This window comes from Herpailurus yagouaroundi, unplaced genomic scaffold (genome assembly GCF_014898765.1).
Source record: "Herpailurus yagouaroundi ecotype Mexico unplaced genomic scaffold, PumYag 194, whole genome shotgun sequence".
NCBI lineage: Eukaryota > Metazoa > Chordata > Mammalia > Carnivora > Felidae > Herpailurus > Herpailurus yagouaroundi.
The window spans coordinates 5173734-5191352 of record NW_024412425.1 but is presented as its reverse complement, the minus strand read 5'-3'; the positions used below and the strand labels follow the sequence as shown (position 1 = coordinate 5191352).

Below are 17619 nucleotides of genomic sequence, written 5' to 3'. Positions count from 1 at the left end.
CTGGGAGTTCGAGCCCCGCATCGGGCTCTGGGCTGATGGCTCAGAGCCTGGAGCCTGTTTCCGATTCTGTGTCTCCCTCTCTCTCTGCCCCTCCCCCGTTCATGCTCTGTCTCTCTCTGTCCCAAAAATAAATAAACGTTGAAAAAAAAAAAATTAAAAAAAAAAAAAAGAAGAAGAAATCATTGAGAGAAGAATCATCTTAACATTTCTGAACTACTTCTGTTTTTATTGATGGTTGAGGATAAAATGATCTTGTAAAAAAAGCTTAATCCACGTCTAGCTTGTATTCATTCGTTACAAATGGGCTTTTCTGAAGCTGTGGTTCAATTTTTAATGATGGTCTTATTTCTTTCAAGTGCATAAAGTAAAAAAAAAAAAAAACTAAGTGGAAACAAAATAATTCCTAATTAACATATTTATAGTTTGGCAAAAAGTACTAAAAGTGCTTGGAAAGTTCAGTACATCTTGCACTCAGAATTTGGTTTCTGTTTATTGAAGTATTACTGTCTTCAGTCATCTTTATTACTTGCATTTGTCTTCATGGGGCTCTTGACTGGCCTCTGCATAACTGCCTTGCCATGGGGATAGTCTTGCCAGAGTCACTCAGCTTTAGTAGGCTCATGTATTGGATTTATTTGCGATCCATTTTCCTCTCTGAAAGCTGATTGTTGTTTTTCTCACTCTCTCTTAGGTGGTAGTTGACACAGCACAGATTGAAAATAAAGAAGCCTATGCCCCCCAAATCAGTTTAGAGGGCTCCAGAATTGTGGTTCAAGTCCCATCCACATGGTAATGTGACTCTTATATTAACACAAGCCTAATGATTGAAGTTTGCACATCTTTGAAAACATTGCTTTGCTTTGAACAAACCCCGTGTTAGGTGACGCGTCAGGTCTTGCTACTTGCACAGGTACATGGGCAATGGTGGTATGTTGACATCGTGTGTCATGGTTATCAGTCCATGATAAGGAAGCCAAAGTGTCTGAAAAATAGTCTGACAAGTAGTATAACTAAAATGTTATATACTCCTGGATCATAATGAGCAATATTATCTTCTCTTTGTTACTGAGTCCATAGCTTTTGAACAGAGTACATCATTTTCCCTAAGTCACCAGTGTTTCTCTAAAACTAAGTACAGAACATAAAATTCCTTCTCCTCCTTTGTCTGTTCTAGTAACAACCCTGATGATCTTGAGCTCATGCCATTCCCAACCTGGGGGTGGACTGAGCCATTTTTGTTTCTAATTATTTAATGACATTTATGAACTGATGATAAAGTATTCTCCTTAGTTTATTAAAACTCCTACAAATCGGTAAGACAATGGACAGGTGCATGAATAGGTAATCAACAATAGATGAAGAAAATGTGTAACCTCACCTAATAGAGGCAGAGTAAAGAAACAGTATGATGTCATTTTGCCCACTGGTGTTGAAAAATTGTTTTAGAATAATAAATACATTTTTAAAATAAAAAAATAAAAGTTTGAGCCAGACCATACAAAAACAGCACAGAAAGTGAATAAATCAGACAGCCTTTCTGGAGGGCAGCTCAGTGTGTCAGAAGCCTTGAAAGAAGCGATCTGACGCCAGCGGCTCCACGGTCTGGCGGCTCATCCCGATGATGTGCAGAGAAATTCAGCTAAAGGATCAGCATCATAACTTTATTAATGGCAAAAATGAGCGTGTGTTGGCCGACTTTTGTTATTAAGATTATGATATGAATGAGTAACCATACAGAAAATTTCTGAGACATTTAGGTAGGTAGAGATGGCCATGGTCAGGCGTGATGGCACTCTTGGTGCCCAGGGGGACTAAAATGGGAGCCAGGTAATGCATTCGAGTTGTATTTAAACCATTGCTCCCAGGCATGAGAGGGCCCAGTGGTAGACTCTGCCCAGAGTTTTAGAACTTGCTGATAAATCAAGTCACAGTTGGCAGTTCACTTCATGTCCCAAAACCTCCCCCTTCCAATTTTTTATCTGATTATTGAGATGGCATACTGTTAACTTATATACACATCTTCATTCCTATCAAACAATAAACTGAAAGCTCACTTGTCTATAAGATTTTTGTGTTCCTGAATTTGTTTTCCAGTTCACATCCTTCCCCACCCCAAGGTGTACACCTAGTACTAAAATGGCTAATTGCAGTCCACTGGTTCCAGAACTCTCCATGTATGATTGATTTCCTTTGTAATTCATTGCACCTCCAGTAAAGGCCTTACAGACTGTAATTTCTTGGAGAGGCTCCCTCTGCTGGTTGCTTTTGGTAAAAATACGAAGTCTTTTAAAATGCACGTTTTTGTTTCTTTCAAAGTGTAAAGTATGTGCTTGTTGAGAAGAATGCAAGCAGAAGTGATTGCTTTACTCCACCTTCAAAAAAATAAAATTTTTAGCAAAGCCAGTCAAGAATTTATTATATGCTTTGCTTTTAATAAAATGGAGTGTTCCACTGCCAGATAGGGTTTCTTTCATAATACCTTTTTTAGATGTATTAATCGTCCTATTTAAGGTGTCTATCCATTCTTTCTTTCAACAAGTACTTACTGAATACCTACTATGTGTCAGAGATACTGTCTGGCTCTCAGAATTTAAGTATGAGCAACACAGACAGGGTCCCTGCCCCTAATAGTGTTGACCTGTTAATGAGAGGGAGTGTGAGTGGCAGCTAACAAGGCTACGAGTTCAGTTCAAGCCGTGGCATGTGTATGAGGGGAATTAGAGTAGAATGATTTCGTATGATGAAGAATAACTGGAATAGCTGGGAGAAGGGAGGCTCTTTTGGATGAGAAGGTCACTTGTGAGTGGTCCTTCTTTGAAGATGCGATATTTGAGAGGAACCAGCCGTGCACAGAGCAGATGGGAGAGCGTTTCTTCCAGGTAGAAGGAACAGCAAATGCAAAAGCCTGGGGGGGTGACCTGGCCTGGCTGGAGATGTGTGAGGTGGTCTTGAAGAGGCACAGGGTCCCTGAGGGACTTGGATTTTTATCCAGAGTAGAATGGCTTTGAGCAAGTCTGTGTGATTTACCAAAAGAATGGCTTTCATCTCTTAAAGAGATATTAGTGATCAACTCTTGAGACTGATGGATACGATAAAAGTGCCAATTTGTTGAATTTCAGAAAGAGAAATTATTCTCACCAGCAAGTGTAGTACTTCTTTCTGCATGACCAGCAGCAGATGCTCTCCTAGTGGGCAAACATATGTGACCAGCCAAATCACAGCCAGGAGTGGCTTGGGAGCACAGAGCGAGTAGGTCCTAATAATCAGCAGTTCCAGGCTGAGAGAGTCAGGTACATGAACCCTGGCCAGGTCCACTGGCCAACATTCTCTCCCCAGAGCCAGGGTCTGGTTGGCACTGGCAGAGCTTGCCTTTTGCAGTATTTCTGAAGGTGGCCGGCTCGTAGCCTCACAGACGTATTTCTTCTCAAGCCCTAAGTCATGCTGGAGAGTGCCGCTGCCTCCTTAGGATGGCTTCGCAAGGGTTGATTTCACCATTTAACTCCCAGAGTGCTTAGGAGAAGACACACCACATCTTCCCGGTTCTGCCTCTCAGAAGAGGCCTCTTTTGAGGAGGTACCTTGAATGGGCAGTGAGCGCCTGAATGGTGGGAAGCAGCTCTCAGGGGAGAGCAGTCTGGGCAGAGGCAGCAAAAGCAAAGGTTCTGAGACGTGGGCAAATCCAACATATGCAGGGAGCGAGCAAAGACCTTGTGGCTGGGACAAGGTGAGCGGAGGTGACAGTGAAGAGAGATGTGGCCAGAGAGGCAGGAGAGACCAGGTCACAAAAACCCCTGAGGTGCCATTTAGATTTTATGTCAATCACGATGGAATGCCACCGGAGGGTTTTAAATAGGGAAGTCATGTGTTCTGATTTGTGCTATAGGAGGCTCACTCTGGCTACGTGAGAGAGTGGGCCTGGGAGGGACAGGAGTAGATAGAGGAAAGGAGTCCGGCTAGGTGGTTGGTCCTGAGACACAGCTGCTGGAGGTTTCTTGGAGTAGAGCGGTAATAAGAGGGGTGGTGAGAAGGGCTTGGATTCAGAATGTGTCTTGGAAGAAGAGCTGTCGGGAATTGCTGGTGGGTTGGCATGGGCTGTGAGGGAGCCAGAGATGATGTGTAGGTTTGGGGTAGGTCCCTGTGTTGTTTACTTATGGAGGAAGTCTGTAGGAATCAGAGTGGTTTCTGGTGGAGAGGAGAGGAATCCGTTGTGCTGGCCAGACTGCCTGTTAGATGTACCTGAGAGATGTCAAGGGTGCAGTTAGATACTGGAGAGTGGGGTTTGGGAGAAGGAGGTCGGCTGATGAAGGAGATTTGAGTCCTCAGTGTAGGGTAGTCTGTACAGCCACAGGACCGGATGCAGCAGTCTAGGGAGAGAGGACAAAACTTGGGACTCGCCACCATGCGGAGGTGGGGGAAGCGGAGCAGGAAGAGTTGGCAGAGGAGACCAGGAGGGAGCTGCCAGCCAGGTGAAAAGAAAGTTGAGCAAGTTTGGGGGTCATCGGGCTACAGAAGACAGTGCTCCGGGAGGAAAGAATCATTGCAAAACGTTGCTGAGAGATTGAGTAAGGCGGAAACAGGCAATTGACCTTTGACATTAGCAAGAACGAAGTTATTTGATAAAAGCTATTCTGGTGTAGTTATGGGGATGAAAGCCCATTGGTGGTGGGGGGAAGGGAGAATAGGAGGTAAGGGGTGCCTCAGTGGCTCAGTCGGCTAAATTATTGATTTCGGCTCAGGTCATGGTCTCACAGTTTTCAATATCAAGCCCCGCATCGGGCTCTGTGCTGACATTGTGGAACCTGCCTGGGATTCTCTCTCTCTTTCTGTCTGTCTCTCTCTCTCTCTCTCTCTCTCTCTCTCAAAATAAATAAATAAACTTTAAAAAAGAAAGAGAGAATATGAGGTAAGGAAGAGGAGAAGACAGTGTGTTTGGCTAAGAAGGGGAGCAGAGAAATTCACAGTGTCTGGGGGGGAATGTAGGGCGAAGAGAAAGAAACTGGTCAGTGAGGCTGGTTTGTTGGCCAAAGGGAATGTCATGGGGACAAAGGGGGTGATTAGGTGAGCAGGGTCCTCGGGAAAGCAGGAGGGTCCAGAGCATGCAGTGCTTGCTCGGCTGGAGGGACAGTCTGTGGCAGAGCAAGGCTTGTGTTCCGCCGTGACTGGAGGGGCAGGCAGCACGGGCAGGTGAGCTGGTGCGTGGTGGTGAGGAGAGGAAGCAGACCTCATCTCGTGTGTCTTCTCAGTTACTTGAGAGCCGTGATGGGGAAGAAGGAATGATGGCGGCAGGGATGGCAGGGTCTGAGGAGAGAGGACGCGGGCTGAGGTGGTCATCTTGGAAAACGTTCATTTATGGGAAGGCTGTTTGTTGCTTACCTGAAATTTGCAGCGAGTCTGGGTGGCAGACGGTGAGGGTTTTACCTCCACGGACCTGCAGTTTCCCGGGTGCGGGTGTGAAGCACTAACAAGAAAGTGGGAGCAGGGATGTTCTGGAAAGGAGCAGATACTGTGTTGGCTCACAGAATCTGCACAGGGTAGGGCAGAAAGTCAGGACCGGGGCCGGTGTGGGCAGCAAGAGGGCGTTAGGGCCCCCAGAAGGTATCCCCTCCAGCCAACCCTTCTCTTGCTCCTGAACAGACTCCAGGGAGATCCTAGAGCTCCCCCTCCTCTTGCAGGGCAGCGGGTTCCAGCATCCGCCTTGTCATTCTCGAAGTGCTCTTCAGTTGCTCAATTTTTATTTGGTGCCAAAAGCATGTAAAAATGGCAGCCTTTTGTAGGAGGCCTGCTTGAAACCCTTTTTCAGGGAAGTGTAGCCCAGACTGACACAGCCCGGTTCGTGCCTAGGTGCCTGAAAGAGGACCCTGCGACCATGTCCCTGCTGCAGAGAAGCCTGGATCCGGAGAAGACCCTGGGGCTGGTGGACGTGCTCTACACGGCTGTGCTGGACCTCAACCGCTGGAGGGCAGGGAGGTCGGTGTCCCCGCCGGTCACCTCAAGTGCTTTATATTCAGGCCCGCACTTAGGGACAGCATGACCACATACAGCTTCGTGTGTGCTCACGTCGCTGATAGCGTGTGAGTCAGTAAGGCGAGAAAGCGAATTTTTTGGTAACCTAACTTTGGAATGATTTCAGATTTTACAGAAGAGTTGCAGTGATACCAAGAATTGCTCTCTGCCCTTTACCCAGACTCCTCCAGTTACTTCACATGTCTGCCTTCATTTGTTTTATCACTCGAGAGTAAGCCCATCAAGAGGGCTTTAACCCAACTCATTTACACCTTATGAGCAGAGAAATGTTTAGAAAACTTACTTATGTCCTATATCAACTTTATATCTGAAAGCAGCTGACAGTCACAAGATTGTCTCTGGAAATTATGGACATTAGAATGGTAGGGATCTTAAACATCTAGCCATGCACCCCCTTTCTTAACTCACGAGCGATGAGGCCCAGGAGACTGAGGTGGCTTGTCCGGGGTCCCACCAGCGTCGCCTGCCTCCACTCCATACCCTTTCTGACTCTAGGGCTTTCAGTACTAGAAAAAGTGCCCAGAAAACCTTGGAAGTAACAACCATCTGTTCTTAGCACTGTCTGTAAATCACTTCCAAGGACAGCAGTGCTGCACAGTGTCACTGAGTCCCGCTCGCCCACCCTGTCTGCTGTGGGGCTTTGTCCACGTCCCTCTGCTGGCCCAGCCCCCGTCCTCGTCCTCCAGGCACAAAGCTGGCCTCTGCCACTTGCATGCCCGCTCTACCCTTGCTTCACTCTGTACTGTGGTTAGAGGGTTTCGCTCAAACTCCTCCAGCCAGAATCTAAATGTACTTTTCACAGCCTCATGTTAGACGCTGTAGATTTTTTTTATAATAAATATGGATAGTAGGTACTTAAGTTGCATACACTTAAAAGCCTTGGGTATTCATTTATTTATCTATAAAATAAGGGAACCTGATACCAACTAGAGAGATTGTTTTTGTCCTTAAATGCGTAGAGATCATTTCATTGTCCAATCTGTATATTTGTCTTTTTTTTTTTTTTTTTTTTTAATACATCTCTGTTTAAATAGGGAGCAAGCTTTACCCTGCATACAGATCCAGCTTCAGAGGGAGATCTGTGATTTTGGGAATCAGGCTGACCTGCCTTCTGGGAATGGAAACAAATCTTCAGGTGGTCTGCAGAAGACATTCTCCAAACTGACATCCCGGTTCACCAAGAAAGCTTCGTGTACCAGCTCCAGCAGCAGCACAAATTATTCCATCCCAAATACCCCTTCCAAAAACATCTTCATAGCTGGGTGTTCAGAAGAGAAGGCCAAAATGCCCAGCAATATCGATTCAAGGTTACAAAGCATTTTGAACATTGGTAATTTCCCCAGGACTACAGACCCCTCACAGCCCACTCAGAATCCCGGTAATCAAATGGCCAATGGTTTTCTCATGGAGAGGCGTGACAACTTCCTGCAAGGGGACGATGGCAAGGATGAGAAGGGTATGAACTTACCAACCGATCAGGAAATGCAGGAGGTGATAGATTTTCTCTCGGGCTTTAACATGGGCCAGTCACATCAGGGCTCCCCATTGGTGACAAGGCGTAATTCTGCTGCCACAGCCATGGTGACTGAACAGAAGGCAGGAGCCATGCAGCCACAGCAGCCACCACTGCCGGTGCCCCCTCCACCACGGCCGCCCCAGACTGGGGCCCACACTCCTCTGACACCCCAGCCAGGCCTGGCAGCTCAGCAGCAGTCCCCAAAGCAACAACAGCCCCAGCTCCAATACTACCAACACCTGCTCCAACCCATTGGACCTCAGCAACCCCCACCCCAGCCTCGGGCCCCTGGGAAATGGGTACATGGCTCATCCCAGCAGCCAGCACAGCCTGTTGGAGCAGGTCTGTCTCCTCTTGGCCAGTGGCCTGGCATATCTGATCTCAGTTCCGACTTGTACAGCTTGGGTCTGGTGAGCAGCTATATGGATAATGTGATGTCGGAGGTTTTGGGGCAGAAGCCACAGGGACCTAGAAATAACACCTGGCCAAACCGTGACCAAAGTGATGGAGTCTTTGGAATGTTGGGGGAGATTCTGCCTTTTGATCCTGCAGGTATGTGACCCACCCCTGCCCCTTGGGGTTTTCAGATAAATATAATCACTGAGGACTTCATAGCGCCTGACACAGCCTTACTTGTGGGGGGAAGTGACCTAATTTCCTTTTAAAGACCCTTCCTCTCTGTCGGTTGGTAATCATGGGGCACCTCCAGCGAAGATAGGCAACAGTGGTGAGAATGAGGTTTCTCTCACTATATGGAGGATGGGATTGAGGCTAAGAGAAGTTACTTGAGTAGCTCCAAGTCCCATAATTCAAGCAGGCTCCAGTCTGGGTCCTCCCATTCGTGAGAGCCAAGGTGGCTGGTCCTTTGTGAGTACACAACCTGTTCTGTGACCCTTCTTTGCCTAGACTCTTGGGCCTATGGGAGGTAGTGGAGTACCTTCCTGCCTCATAGAATAAGGCTTTTGGCCTGAACACTGAAAATACCACCAGAGTTATCTTGGGAAATTAGAAACATAACTTCACAACAAACAAAAACAGACTAGGAGGAGGAACTAATTAAGGCCAAAAGCCATAATTAATTAAATTTAAAAGAAAAGTAGTGTCGAAATTGTAAAATAAAATCTAAAAGAAGAAATCTCTTGAAGCAAATAGACAAACCAATTTATCATAAGCCTTAGTAAGAGCAAAGAGAGACAAGATTAAGAAAGAGAAAGGAGCTGTCATTCCAGAAATAGGAGAGGTTGAAAGAAGTGTAAGACATTACTACATATGACTCAATGACAACATATTTGAAAACTGAGTGGAAAATGACTTATTTCCTAATAAAATACACATTTACCAAAATCGTACCCAGAAGTGGAAGACCTGCCTAGATCTCCGTCAATGGAAGAGATTGGAATGGTAATTATGAAGACAACGTGATTCACCATAAAAACTTTATAAAGATTGTTAAAAAAGCAAACTGCAGTCATCTCTTCATGAATGTGGGTGGGGCAAGACAACCTAGCAGTGTGTCGGAAGTGTCTGATACAGTGTCTGTTACTAAACCCGGTTTACTGCAGGGGTGGAAAGTGGTTCAGTGTTAGGGACTCTGCTACCGTAGAGTAATCCATCGCGTCAGCCAGTTAAATGAGATGCCGTAAAGACTCTAGAAAAAGACACCCGTAATTCCTTAAAACAAACAAACAAACAAAAACAAAAGCACAGAAAAACAAAACTCAAGAGATGAATAGAAAGAAATTTCTTGAATATATATATATATATATATATATATATATATAAAGACTTCCAAAAGCCAGTAGCAAGTAGTACTCTATATAGTGAAACAAAATCATTCCAGTTAAAATCATGACCCAGACAGGGTGACAGCTATTACCACCAACAGCATATAACTTTGTCTTAGACTTTCTAGCAAACACGGCAAAAGAAAAAGATACACTAAAAGGCACATCTCTGGGGGCATCTGGGTGGCTCAGTCGGTTAAGCTTCCGACCTTGGCTCAGGTCATGATCTCAAGTTCATGAGTTCAGGCCCCATGTCAGGCTCTCTCTTGTCGGCACAGATCCTCTGCCCCCTCCCCCTCTCTGCCCCTCCCTCCCTCATGCTCTCTCTTTCTCTCAAAAACAAATAAATAAATTTAGAAAAAGAAAACCATCTTTTTGCTGACAGTAGAATTAGAAAAAAAGAAAGCTCAATAAAAAAACTTCTAAAATTAGTAAGCAAGTCGGTAAGGCAGGTGGATGGAAGATAAATACAGAGAAACCCATTACTGTCTTCTCGAATTTAGCAACAGGTATACAGAATAGAAAATATGTCTCATTCACAAGGAGAATACTGTGAAGCATTATAAATAACTACAGCAAATATTTATAGAAGTAACCAGTGGAAGAGGAGATCCACTGCTAAAACAACCTGGCATTAACTATTAATGGAAAGAAATGTTTTCTTATGTCTTCTAAAAATTCCTCATACCGTTGCTCGTGCTTGCTTGTCCCTGCTGTCCTTGGGTGGTAGATGTGGGCAGCCCTGCCCACGGAGCACAGGGAGAGCAGGCCTACCTGGTTGCCCCTGACCGGGGTGGGTGCAGCACGGTTTCTCAGCTGCTGTTAAACGGTACGTCTTTTGATAGTCATGTAATTAAATCCAGAGTATAAATGGTGTTTGGCAGAATTTTGCCAGATCTTTGATCTTTGTTGAGGCCTGGGCAGCCTTTATGTCTTTAGCCTAAGGACTTGACTGGCTTTGCTTCTGGCTCCTCCTTTCTGACCTGCAGGTCCTTATGTACCTTCCTGCAGACCCTACCTGAGAGCATAAGGTCTCTATAGCCCTTTCTCCAAATTAAGGAAGGGCACTCCTCTGGATAGATGAGTTTCAGAAGGCACCCTTTAGGGCAGGGCCTGGGAGAGCAGAGTGCGGGGGCGGGGCGCGCCCGCCCTGCACAGACACTCTGGCCCCTGGTGGCATGGTTTGACTCACTGAGAAGGGGGCCTTGGTTTCGGCCCAGCACTACCACCCCAGTGTGGGCATCTTTGTGCATTGCACACAGGGCAGTCTCACGCAGCAGTCCTGTGGCAGTGCCCTGAGGACAGGCCAGTAATGCGATCGTGCCCTGGTACCTTCGCCAGCTTAAAGCTGACAAGTATACACTGCTGAGGCCTATTCAGTTTGTGATCCGTAGATACTTTCCTGCCATATCTTCTTGTCTGACGCTTTCTGTCATGCCTTTTATGCTGTTTTCTCTCCTGCCCATCCTTATTCGGCTCTGTCCGGTATGTTTCCAGTCACCTCTTAATATATTCATTCTGAAGTTTTAACTCCTCCATTACCACTCTTGTTATCTTCAGACTGAATGAGTAGGTCTGCCGTCCAGTATCCAGGAAAATCCTGGATTCGAGTTGGGCCACGTGGGAATGACGTATCTCTGACTGACCGTGATGCTCTGATAACTATCAGGTTATCAGTTGGCCGAAGACATCATCTGATGTTCTAAGCTCTTAAGTATGTAGCACCGGACATTGGGAATTTTTAAAGTAACTGGTGTTTATCTTTAACATTTAATCATGGATCCTTTTGTGTTCTCGGTCTTTTGTTCAGAGTCAGCCTGCCTCTGTCCTAGGTATAACCCTTCTTGACAGTCCCTATGCACACACCACACCCCAGCTTCAGACCTGTGGCTGAGAGCCCATCTCACCATGGTGGGCTGCCGGGCAATCCTGCTGCTCTGGGCCACAAGCCCAGCAGCGCCTTGGCACTTTTCATTGTGTGTGTGACCAGCACATCCTCAGGAGGCAGGGAAGGAAACAAGAGGCCAGTGTGACCCCAAAACCTATTTGTCCCTTTGTCTTGACACAGTGGGTTCAGACCCCGAGTTTGCACGCTATGTGGCAGGAGTGAGCCAGGCAATGCAGCAGAAAAGGCAAGTTCAACACGGTCGCCGCCCAGGCAACCCCCGGGGCCACTGGCCACCCATGGATGATGCCCATCGGACCTGGCCTTTCCCAGAGTTCTTCACAGAAGGGTGAGTGCTGCGTGTGGCAGGGAGGCGGAGTTTGGGACTGGGGTAAGCCCCGTGGGGCCCTTGTGCACTCTTACCAGGCAGTTCATTTCCAAGGCCCCAGATGAGAGAGTGACATCTTGTCAACCCTTCAGGAGGTCAGAGTTCTGTGACAGACTCTTACAATGCCAAGTGGCATGATGTGTCTCTGTAAACACCATCATCAGTATAAATTGATAATTTTCAACACGTGCTCTTCTGCCCTAAACGAGGAACTTATTTGATGGTGTTTATGAGGTAACTGCATGTTTACCACGATCTTGATGTTGAAATGGGCATGGCCGTGGAACCCATGTGATTTACGGAATGTGGCCCTTGTAGCCTCCAAAAAGCAAAGGTGTATGATCCAGAGGCCAGTGTAGTGAGACAACGGGGATTTTCATCCTAAAGACAACCGGGCGTTGACTTTTCATGTCTCTTATTGCCACCTGGTTCATAAGTCTAGACGGCCAAAGACCATTTCAACTTGTTGCTCTCAAATGAATTTCCTATGCAGAGCACAGTCTTCTGAGAAGAATACAGGGCAACGATGAGCACATGTTACTTTTGAAATAAGGGACAGGAAGAACTACTCGGGTTTTTAGAAGGGGAGGTGAGAGACCACTGTCTGGTTGTTGGATGAATGCAGGATGAAGACTGTTCCTTCAGGGCTGGGGCAGGCGGGCGGCCGGCCTGGGGGCTGTCCGGCTGGTGTCCAGGCCGGCCGCAGGAGCCCCGGGACCACCTTCTGTCTTTGGCTTTCAGGGACGGCCTACACAGCGGCTGGTCGGGTGCTCAGGCAGACTCTGCCAGCTCAAGTGATGAGACGTCCTCCGCCAACGGAGACAGCTTGTTCTCCATGTTTTCAGGGCCCGATCTCGTTGCTGCTGTCAAGCAGAGAAGGTATGAAGAGATTTTCAAGTGCAAAGGACAGAGGGGCACAAGAATGCGATCCACAGCCTATTCCTCTGGAAAGCTCGGGACCCGCATTGTCCCCAGTCAGCCTGGTGTGGGAAAGGCAGAGGGCCTCGGCCACCACTGTCTTGCTGAGTCCTCTCTGGCTACCATACAGGCTTGTAGCCCAGGTGACTTGACATTGGGTTGGGTTTTGCTGGCAGAACAGTCTCATGCAAGCGGTAGCCAAAAATACCAGTGTGAGGCAGGGGAGGGTTCTGGAGACAGGGTCTGGTCTGCTGATACTGGACTGTGTCGTGTGAGAGGCAACCCTTTCTATGGGAGGAGCAGGACCGGGTCAACCAGGTTCTAGTCAGGCTTTGCAATTCCAGACAAGGGCCTGGCCCTCTCTGACCCTGTTTCTTCGGTGAAAAAAATAGTAATGGAGTATATTCAGGTCTGAGAAGTTTTAAAAGTAGGGATACGTGGCTGGCTCAGTCGGTGGAACATGCAACTCTTGATCTCAGGGTCATTAGTTCAAGCCCCACATGGGGCATGGTGCTTACTCAAAAAAAAAAAAAAAAAAAAAAAAAAGAGAGGGAGAGAGAGAGAGAGAGAGAGAAGAAAAGAGGGGCATCTGGGTAGCCCAGTCAGTTGAGCATCCGACTTTTGGTTTCAGCTCAGGTCATGATGTCACGGTTCATGAGTTGGAGCCCGAAGTCAGGCACTGCCAGGGTAGAGCCTGCTTGGGATTCTCTCTCTCTCCCTCTTTCTCTGCCAGTTCCCTGCTCACTCTCTTTCTCTCAAAATAAATAAGTAAATAAGCTTTAAAACAAACAAATATGTCAGGATGGATTGGGTGCTATGAAGAAAAATATAAGGGTCAAGGAGGCTTCTGACAAACAGAAAACTGAACAAAATGAGAGTGAGAAATTGGCAGTGGGGTATGTGTTAGAGAGAAGAATCAGGGATGCTCTGCAAGTTTTTGTTTGGCCAGAGCATCTGGATGAAGGGGGTGCTGCGAACCGAGGCAGGAGGAAGCAGGAGGAGCGGAACTGACCAGGGGTAGCGTGTAAGATGTCTGTTTTAGACAAGTGACACTGGAGAGGGCAGTGAGACATCGATGTGCAGCACTGCCTCTGCAGACACTGCCGTCCATCTGTAGGAGCAGACTGATTTACTGGGCCCCAAGCCTGCTCCGCCCTGCCTGTGTCGTTCAGCGTCAGAACAGCAATTTTTCATGTTTGTGATTCACACCAACAGTCTTTTAAGTCCCACTTCCCCAGGGCACGGGAAGCATTCAGTGTCTGTTGAATAAATTCACAAAAGCCAGAGCCAGGGGAATGACGAGTGCCCGTCTTCACGCCTGCCACTCCCACCCCTCCCCAAGCCTGTGGCGGCTTCCGGGAGTGCTCTGTTCACTGGTGACCCACCGAGGCCTCCCCACCTAGAACCAGTGCCCAGAGCCACCAGAGCCAGGTGGCCAGTGTGTCCCCGGGAGGCAAGCTTGGTGGGACGCCAGGGGCCCACCGTGCTGAGCTCCGGGTTCTTTCAGGAAACACAGCAGTGGAGAACAGGAGACCAGCACGCTGCCCTCACCACCTCTTCTTAGCACCGTGGAGGACGTGAACCAGGTATCGTGGGCCCTGTTCTGGCCAAGGAGGGCCGGCTCTCTGGGGTGCAGACCATGAGCAAAGTTGCAAAGCTTCAGTTTTAAGAGGGCTTCAAAGCAATGACGGGTTCTTAACTACCTCAGCTGACTCAGAGCCAGATTTACAGGAAGCTCTGGGGCTGTGCCATCCACGGTGACAGGCAACAGCCACACGTGGCTATTTCAATTGCAACATTCCTTAGTTCCTTAGTGACACTAGCCATATGTGGTAGTGGCTACTGTGTTGAGCGGCGCAGACACAGAACATTTCTGTCCTTGCAGGTTCGATTGGACGAGGCTGTCCCGGGGCCGTGGGGAGGTGTGGGGCTCGCACGTGGCTCCTAGGTGTGCGTCAGGACCAGAGACCAGGGGAGGTGGGAAAAGACGATGAACTGCCAGAAATGCCCCTAAGAACCCTCTTCTGTCTCTCAGGATAACAAAACCAAAACGTGGCCACCCAAAGCACCCTGGCAACACCCTTCCCCGGTGCCCAGCACGCTGCCGAGCCCGAGCGCACCTCTGTACGCAGTCGCCGGCCCCGGCAGCCAGTGGAACGACACCATGCAGATGCTGCAGTCCCCGGTGTGGGCCGCGACCAGCGATCGCAGCGCCACCTCCTTCACCTACGTGCAGACCCCACCGCAGCCTCCGCCCCCACCAGCCCACAAGGCAGCGCCCAAGGGCTTCAAGGCCTTCCCCGGGAAGGCTGAGCGCCGGCCGGCCTACTTGCCCCAGTACTGACCCAGGGCCGGCCTGCCCACCCAGAGCTGTTGGGGCCAGCATCCCCACCCTGACTAGCTGGCACCAGCCCCACCAGAGGACCAGTGCACCCATGTCCCAGGCAGGGCTCCTTGGGGATGGGGGTAGTTGGCAGCTCCAAGCCTTCAAGGCCTGGCTTCTCAAACTTTGGAGGCATCGGACCCCTGGAGGGCCAGCTGGAGACAGGTTTCTGACCCTCAGGGAGATGCTGGGGGATCTTCGAGCTTAATAAGCTCCTCCGGTGATTCTGATGCAGGTGGGCCAGAGGCCACACTTTGAGAAACACAGCTCTCTAGTTTGTAGTCCCACTGTGTGTGTTGGGAAGGCATCAGGCCTAAAGGCTGAGAGCAAAACTGACCATTCTTCTGAAACCCTCCCCTCCCCCTTCTTAACGCATTGAGTGATGACCACACCAGTCACTGTATTTTATAGCTATTTTTCATATAGGTTTTTAGTTAAAACATCTCCCGCCCCAAATGCATTGAAGATTTTAAGATAACAAATATAGAGGCCGGAGGTTTGTTCAACACTATCTTTATTTAAGCTTAAACAAAATGGGCAAAGTATAGAATATTTGTGATCGGAAGCAATCACCTGGGTTTTCTGTGGGTGGGCAGCCCCTCGCCACCCCAGCAGCACCCAAGGGGTGCAGTCTTTACCGGATTTACAAAAGCAGGATCGTAAAACTGATGTCAGAGGCATATTCCTGATGGTGCATGGAGATGAGCCAGCTGGCTGCTGTCCGTGTGCAGAGTCAGGCTGCACCTGCTGCCCTCAGATCCACACATGGCCAGAGGCTTTGACACGGTCTCGGAACGTGGGGGTGTGGTCAAGAGGCTGCACAGACACACCTGCACTTGAAATTGCAGTAACATTTGTGAGCTGGCTCAAGACAAACCAATTACGATATAGACAGGAATTAATTTAAAGTCTTTTCTTTAGAAAAACACAAACAAAAAAACCACCTCATTTTCAGTTAACATGTGCCATTAAATAGATGACATCCTGTGGATTTAAGGATATTTTCCAGCCAGAATGGATCCAGAAGAATTGAATGGTGCTTAAATTGAGAAATAATAATAAATATATCTATATAGAATAGACATATCCCACTGTATATTAATTGAGGTTACAGAAGTTCTTTATATAAAACTTATTTAAATTTTTCATATTTCATCTTTGAAAAAGTCTAATTGAGAAAAATCCATAATATTTTCTGGTATGAAAGTTTGACAGTATTAATATTTTTTTTATATTTTCTTAAATCATTAAACCATTTTAATATATATGTTAACTACTAATAAATGGTTTATTCTTTCTAACTCCACATAAGCTTTTCCAGCGAAGATTGTAATAACACATTTATGTTCTCATTTTTCTACGGATATAAGTAAATTTATATTTAAAAATACCAAAAAGAAAAAAGATATACGTATATGTATGTATACACACCAATTCTAGAGGACCCTTAGGGTGTCTGAGCCCAGCCATCCGAGTTCTTAGCACTGTGTTGCCAGGCTGCTCCCAGGGCTCGGGTGTCGTCTTTTGTGCTGTGGGGGTTGCCATTGCTGCCTGTACTTCTGATCCTTTCACCGCGGGTTCCGAACATTCACCTCACCACGTTTACAGAGAACTATTTTGTACATAGACTTTTCCAGGCACGTGCTTTGCGCCCACCCCGCGTGGCCCTTGTCTGTGTTAGCCGTCGGTGTGTGCGCTAATCTCTGTTGAAGTTGTTTGTGGCTGTTTCCCTCGTAAGATAGTTTTCTGTTCCCTTCAGTAACGTGTCCCCAGTCCCTTGTATTTCAAGTTCTATTATACTGAAGTACTCTTGTTTTAATAGTGCCTCCCCAAGGACCTCACCCTGGACAGAGGTCAGCCCTTGACGCCCCAGTGCAGGTGACGTCGACACCGCTAATTGTCACTTTCCAGTCTGTTTTGCTCGACTAAGCAGGACATTTCGTAATTGCATCTCCGTGGGCTGTGAGACTGTGTGAAACTGTTTGTGTGGTCTCCTTGCAGGTGCTGTGTTCTCAGCACCACCTTGCTCTGAACACTGGTTATTCCAGGTGCTGCGCTCGGCAGAGGGGTCTCGCCAAAGCGCATGTGTGTGCGTGTGTGAGTGTGTGTGTCCTTTGCATGGCCGGGCGTGGCCGCCTTGCTCGGGCATCAGCAGGACATCGCGTGAATAGTTACAACGCTTCCAAACTGGAACTCTACATTTTGTATCTTACTTTTAAAGCTCCTATAAGTAAAGTAACTATTGGCTTTATTAAAAATATACATTTAATAATATCTTGTATCTCTGTTTAAAATGAACTGCAGCAGACCTGTGAGAAGCCCTGCCTGATTCATTTACTTTGAAAAGCTGCACCCACGTTGCTTTTGAGGTCAGTTTGTCCTCTGATTCTGAGACCTCACAAGAGGAAAGAACCCTGGGAGTGTTGGGATGAGCTGGGGTGGGTGGGCAGGAAGCAGACAACTACCGCACGTCTCCAGCCAGCTTCCCTAAGGCCAAAGGAGATCTGGATAGACGTCTGTGAGGACAGAGCCAGCGTCACGGTGAAGGAGCCACCTGGAGGGATGCAAGTTCTCTCCTTGGGTTGTGGTCCGCCAGTACCCCCATTCCACCAGCCAGGGGCGCTGTGAGCTGCCCAACCAGCCTTTCCAAGGAGCAGACCCAGGGATGAGCTCTCCCCTTGCTCCACCAGGGACCCCATATTTGGCAAGGAGATCATACCTT

At 47.8% G+C, this 17619-nt stretch overlaps 1 protein-coding gene across 3 annotated transcripts in view; it reads left to right on the top strand.

Moving 5' to 3' along the window:
* Nucleotides 1–17171, top strand: part of GARRE1 (granule associated Rac and RHOG effector 1) — an 83830-nt gene extending 66659 nt beyond the window's left edge. For all 3 annotated transcript variants that reach the window (XM_040446199.1, XM_040446198.1, XM_040446200.1), the window contains 7 exons: nt 692–789; nt 5841–5966; nt 7058–8091; nt 11392–11557; nt 12338–12475; nt 14022–14100; nt 14550–17171. In XM_040446199.1, the coding sequence (XP_040302133.1) occupies nt 692–789; nt 5841–5966; nt 7058–8091; nt 11392–11557; nt 12338–12475; nt 14022–14100; nt 14550–14858 (1950 nt within the window). In that variant the 3' untranslated portion in view covers nt 14859–17171. The remainder of the gene's footprint in view (nt 1–691; nt 790–5840; nt 5967–7057; nt 8092–11391; nt 11558–12337; nt 12476–14021; nt 14101–14549) is intronic.
* Nucleotides 17172–17619: the final 448 nt, after the last annotated feature.